We start from the raw sequence: 6,048 nt of genomic DNA, 5'->3' as shown, positions 1-6,048 counted from the left end.
AGGGTTTTTAATCGTTAAGTTGGTTTGCCTGGGTATTATATATTGGTATTAATGTTCTTTTAAAAGTTATTCAGCAGGGCCCTGTTTCAGAAAGCCGGTTTAGTGCAAACTCTGAGTAAGTATACCCTGAGTTAACGAAAACTCTGGGTTTTCGGTTTCACAAAGCGAGTTTAGATTAAATCTGAGTGAGTTACTATGACGACACACTCCGTGAAGCTAACCTGCCCCCTAGCAGGTTTACTTCAACTAACCCTGACTGTCTCCGCCTCTTTGTCGGAAACCTGACTGTAGGAAGTGTCAGACATGGCGTGCCCCTTCCTTGAAGAGCCAGTAGAGGTTGAAGCCCAAATTCTCCGCAGAGCTCTCCGCCGGGAGAGAGTGATTAGAGCGTGTTTGGACATTTTATCATTTCCTGATGATTTTCTGTGTGAACGTTACCGTTTTTCAGCACAATCTATAATTTATTTGAATAACATCCTCAGGCCTTATATTGCTCATGTGACACATCGCGGACATTCTCTCAGTTCTGTACATATTATTTGTATTGCACTTCGTTTTTTTTTTTGCAAACGGAGCTTTCTGTATAATATTGGTGACGCTGAGCACGTTTCCAAGGCTACCGTCTGTCGGGCAGTCAGGAATGTTACAGTTGCACTGAAACATCTCCTGTACTCGTTTGTGGTGTTCCCCGGTCATAGACCCACAAGATTTATCAAAGAGGGATTCCACGAAATTGCAGGTATCAGGATGAACAAAACCTAATTCATGATGTGGTGATACTTGAACTACTACTTAGATTTTACATTTATTATCAGGGTTCCCAGGCGTGATTGGCTGTATAGATGGCAATCACATTCCAATCATTGCTCCTTCAGTAAATGAAGGAGACTATGTGAACAGGAAGTCTTTCCACAGCATTAATGTACAGGTACATAGTTCCCCGTAGCATTTCAAACTAACAAATGATTTCTTTATAGTAATGGAGTATAGTAATTTACCTCTTATGTAGGCACTTGTGTCTTGCGGGGTTATTGACTCAGAGGATGTCCCCGCAGAGATGCCTTCAGCCACAGGGCGCCCACCGTTTTGGCTGAGGGCCAACTGCTCCTCCTCTGTGAGTGGTGGTGGTGGAGGACCCCCCACCTGTTTTTCGGGCCTCCGCTTTTTTTCTGTTGGCTATAACGGGTCACATTTGAGCATACAGAGTAAGCAAATATGTACTTGTAATGTGCTCAGATAATTTCAATAAGTGCTGACAGAAAGAAAATTAATGTAGCCTCTAACTGCAATTGATTTACATAGGACAAACAGACCAAGCACTATGGCTCATAATACAATTACACCTTACCTGTTTGGACTATATTTTTATATTTCATTTTTACTTGCTGCCAGGAACGTTTGGGGCCTGTTGGGTTGCACCTGCGCTCACATCACATCACAAAATAAAATGTATAAAATAAAAAATAAAATGAAATATAATAAAATAACGTGTTAAATGGGTGGAAATCCCTAGATCAGTGTTTAAATTAACACTCACGCATTGACTCTGTCGGCTATGTTTTGCCATGCATGCTCCCTTTCTTTTGCCCCTGAGGCTGTGTTACTTTTTTTCCGCAAAATTTGCATGTTATCGGCATATGCTGCCATCAGAATTTCAGCCTCAAGCGCTGTAAAATACATTGACCGCACCTTCTTTCCCTCCGTCTCCATGGTGACTCGCTTAATCTGTGCTCTACTAATCAGGGCTTTATGTATCCTCGTGCGCGCGCTTAACTTGGGGTTAAAGCAACTCCGCGTTGATTGAACTACTTGTTATCAGCCTTTCTGAAACCGAATATTCTGAGTTGGACAGTTCGGGGTTACTCAACCCTGAGTATCATTTTTACCAGTGGAACTGGTTTAACTTTCGTCCGTCAGATGCACAACAAAGCACTATTTTTGGTAGTGCTTGCCTTAAAATCTTTGCACTTAAAATCAATCCTTTGATTTTTTGGAAAATCGACAGTGACTCCTATAATTCTGTGTATGAATGTGGTTGTGTTTACTGACCTCAAAACGATTTTATGTGGTATAGTGATGGGATTTCCAGCTCTTTTTAGAGAGCCGGCTCTTTCAGCTCGGTTCACTAAAAAGAGCCGTCTCTTTCGGCTCCCAACCGGCTCTTCCGGTTGTTTTGTTGCTTTAATTAATTTATTATTAACAACAATATAAAATAATGCACACAATGAACTACTAATGTAAAAAATGTCTTTTTTATTTATAAATGTTTATCAGATAAATATTATTGTATTTATTCACAGCACACAAAATGTAAAAAAAATAAATTATAAGTACAAAAACCAACTATTTACAATTCAACTTTTTTCCTTACAAATTTTTTAGCTTTTTTCCTTTTAAACCAATTCAAAACGAAAGAACACAAAACACTACAAACCACAACACAATAAAATATTGATTAAAATATGCAAAACGAAAAGAAAAAATGAACAACCAGATCTTTAATTGACAGAAAGGTTAGCATTCAGCAATATCAAGTGACTTAGCTTTGAGGAGCTGATCCAGATTCTTTTGTCATTCATTATCTGTCCTGTTTTGGAGAAGCTTCTCTCTGAGGGGACTGATGTTGCTACAATGCAAAGTCTCCATATCATCACTTTGGTAAGATGTAGATAAATATAAGCCTTTGTCTCCCACCAGCTCAGTGGATCTGCACTTCTCTGGCAAAGGGGTTCATCAATGAAAGATCTCACTTCCAGTATTGCATCTGCTGAGGGATTCCTCCTGGTAGTGTCTCTTCTTGCTCGTTCTTTAAAGAACCTCCAAACAGCAGTTGCTTGTTGTGCCTTTTGTTCATCCTCTGCCATCACCATATTTGACAGTGGGGATGGTGTGTTCAGAGTGATGTGCACTGTTATTTTTCTGCCACACATAGCGTTTTGCATTTTGGCCAAAAAGTTAGTTTTTGGTCTTATCTGACCAGAGCACCTTATTCCACATGTTTGTTGTGCCCCCCACATGGCTTGCGGCAAACTGCGAACAGGACTTCTTATGGTTTTTACTCTTGAACAGTGCTCCGTGGGATGTTCAAGGCTTGGGAAATGTTTTTGTAGCCTAAGCCTGCTTTAAATTTCTCAATAACTTTATCCCTGACCTGTCTGGTGTGTTCTTTGGACTTCATGGTGTTGTTGCTCCCAATATTCCTTAGACAACCTCTGAGACTGTTACAGAGCAGCTGTATTTGTACTGACATTAGAATACACACAGGTGCACTCTATTTAGTCAGACGCACTCATCAGGCGATTTCTATTAGTGAAGGTAAATTTGATTCTTTTTACTGAATCGAGTTTTAATGAGTCACTCACCAAAGTGAATCGGGTTTCTTGAGTCATTTGAGTCATTTGAGTCAGTTGAACAGAGAGTGCAAAAATGTATATTTTCACTCAAAATTAATTTGTTTATCTTTTAATGTAAATCCTACTGCTAAGATGAATGATTGTAAAAGAAAACAACTATTTTCTTTAGAGCAAAAAAGAACAAAAAAATTCTAAAGGGAACATTTATTAATTTTTATTTTATTTGTATTTTCCTTAAATGTGTCAAATATATATTTTCTTATCTAAATGTCCACTGAGCTGTGAGCCAGGGGGCGATGAAGTGCCTTAACATTGGTTGCCAACCAAGAAGAAGAAGAAGAAGAAGAAGAAGAAGCTGTAAGCCAGGAGGGAGGGGGTGAATCAGTGGCTGTGTCCCAATTCAGGGTATGCACGCTTGAAGTACGCACACTACGCGTACTACGGACGGTGTGTACTCTAAGTACGGGAAGTACGGAAGTGAGAGGCTTGTGAAATGGGACGGTCTAGCCTTCGTCGTGCTGTTCAGGTTGCCTAGCAACCATGATACTTACTGCGAGAAACGTGTCATACAGCTTTGTGTGACAGAAATGAAGGAGAAAAAAATGTTTTGTTGGTCATTCATTTTTGTCATGACATCACTTTGATTAGTTAAGTATCTGAGGCTGAGACCACAGGACTGTAAAACACGATTGTTGGGCTTCATTTCTGTACTGAAGAGTCATTTCAAGATTAGTTAGTAAATAACAATTAGCTAATGTTGTTCATGAGACTAAAATCATCTCACTGTGGTAATGTAAATATAATATGGCCAATATTATATGTATTGTCAGATTATTATGGTGTGTATATATATATATATATATATATATATATATATATATATATATATATATATTACAGCAGTTAGCTTGAACTCTGGGTCAAAGATTCAAGTTGCAGTTATTTAAATTTCCTATCACCTTAAATCGTCACTCAAAGACAAGTATCTTTGACAGCGTATATATATAGATGTATTATACATAAGAGACAAATATTGTTCGTCTAATATGTTGGCATTATTACATTTGGCTCAATGCTTACATACATGTGTAAAAAGGAAAATGTACGAGCTGTGAAAACTGTTTTTGATAGAATGAAGATCAGACTGATATATTAAATATTCCTTTATTGGGTGAGAAAATCAGACCCTGTCATAACTGCTTTAAGTCATACAGAATAGATATCAGAGCCTTAAACAGGCTGACTTCTGCTAAATGGGTCAAACTGGGCAGAAAGTATACAAACACATAACATCCTTATAGAATATGATGTAACACTATAGATCAACTTACCTCAGAATATATAAAGCATATAAACAATTACAGCAATATGATGCAACAAACACAGCAGTGCTACTAATCCAAAATACTCAAAGCTTCATAGAACTGAAACAAACATTTATTTTTAGCTCCATTCTGCTGCTCATACATACTTTAGGTTTCTGAATATTAAACTTGTTGCTGCCTTTCATAGTGTGTAACTTGAAGGCCCTGAGTACTTTCTCCCACACTGAAAACACTGGGATGATAACATTATTTGAACATTACCTAATAAGACTGATTCAGGACAGACAATTAGTTATGTTAAACTTTCCTAGCAGTCCTTCACAAACAGGGAACAGTCTGTCTATTCTCTCCATCTGTCAGCTGCTGCTGGCTCTTCCTCCTCCTCTTCCTCACACACTGCTGAGTTTGTCCTGGTGGATCATCAGGGGTGCAAAGCCTCACAGATGATGTGCAGCAGTGGGTCCCTCAGTCTGTCCTCACTCTGGACACTTGCAGTCGTCACACATGGAAATAAAATGTGTGATAAGCTGCAGGATTCAAACACAAGTGTAACTTATAAATACATGTTCATACTTTTATTCCACAATCAGAGAGAAAGAAACAGAGAGAGAGTGCAGGACAGACAGACAGGTGACAGTCTCAGGTGTATACACTGCTACAAAACAGCACAAGAGAAGGAGGATTTAGTGTTTGTGTTATTACGAAGTGCTAAACAAGAAGAGTTCCCAGATGGTCCAGTGGACACATGTGTGACTCCTGTGATTAAAGCATCTTTCTTTCAGCTTAACGAGTGAACCGTCAGCTCGTTCAAACACACGTTAAAGTCCGTTTGGCTCGACACCACCGAACAGAGGCAGCAATATAACATAGCTAACATTAACAGTGCAGTGAATCCTGCTTGTGCCGTCATATTCAGGACTGCAAACCGAGCAGCATCACTGACTTTCAGCTTGTTGTGTTTGTGGATATATGACTGACTTTAATTATCCATAAAATCATCACATTCTCTGTAAGATTAAGGTCGACTATATATATATTTAGAAGTAAAGGCTTTAAAAACAAGTTACCGCTGAAAGTACAAACATCACTAATGTCACATAACTTTGCCGACATGTGGCCAACAGTAATGTTTTAATGTTCTTAAACATTCGCACATAAATAAGTGACATAATATTCAGTACTCACTTCTGACAGTTCACTCTTTCGGCCGCTCCCTTCTGCCGTATTTTTCGGCAAAATTATCCACACCCACCGCTGCGCTATGAATTGTGGGATATATGGGGCCAAATACCAAGCGTGCACCGGACCACGCTTGATATTTGGGGAAATCGACGGCGCATTTGGAGTATGCATTTGAAGTACACTTTGAA

General features: G+C 39.0%; 1 protein-coding gene across 1 annotated transcript; it reads left to right on the top strand.

Moving 5' to 3' along the window:
• The first annotated feature begins 303 nt into the window (after window positions 1-303).
• On the top strand, window positions 304-1,094 carry LOC120434394 (putative nuclease HARBI1). The gene is made up of 3 exons (XM_039602454.1): window positions 304-739; window positions 816-928; window positions 1,041-1,094. The coding sequence occupies exons 1-3, from the start codon at window positions 304-306 to the stop codon at window positions 1,092-1,094; spliced, it is 603 nt and encodes a 200-aa protein (XP_039458388.1).
• Window positions 1,095-6,048: the final 4,954 nt, after the last annotated feature.

Source organism: Oreochromis aureus, linkage group 3 (genome assembly GCF_013358895.1).
Source record: "Oreochromis aureus strain Israel breed Guangdong linkage group 3, ZZ_aureus, whole genome shotgun sequence".
Taxonomy (NCBI): Eukaryota; Metazoa; Chordata; class Actinopteri; order Cichliformes; family Cichlidae; genus Oreochromis; species Oreochromis aureus.
This window is presented reverse-complemented; position numbering and strand designations above follow the sequence as displayed.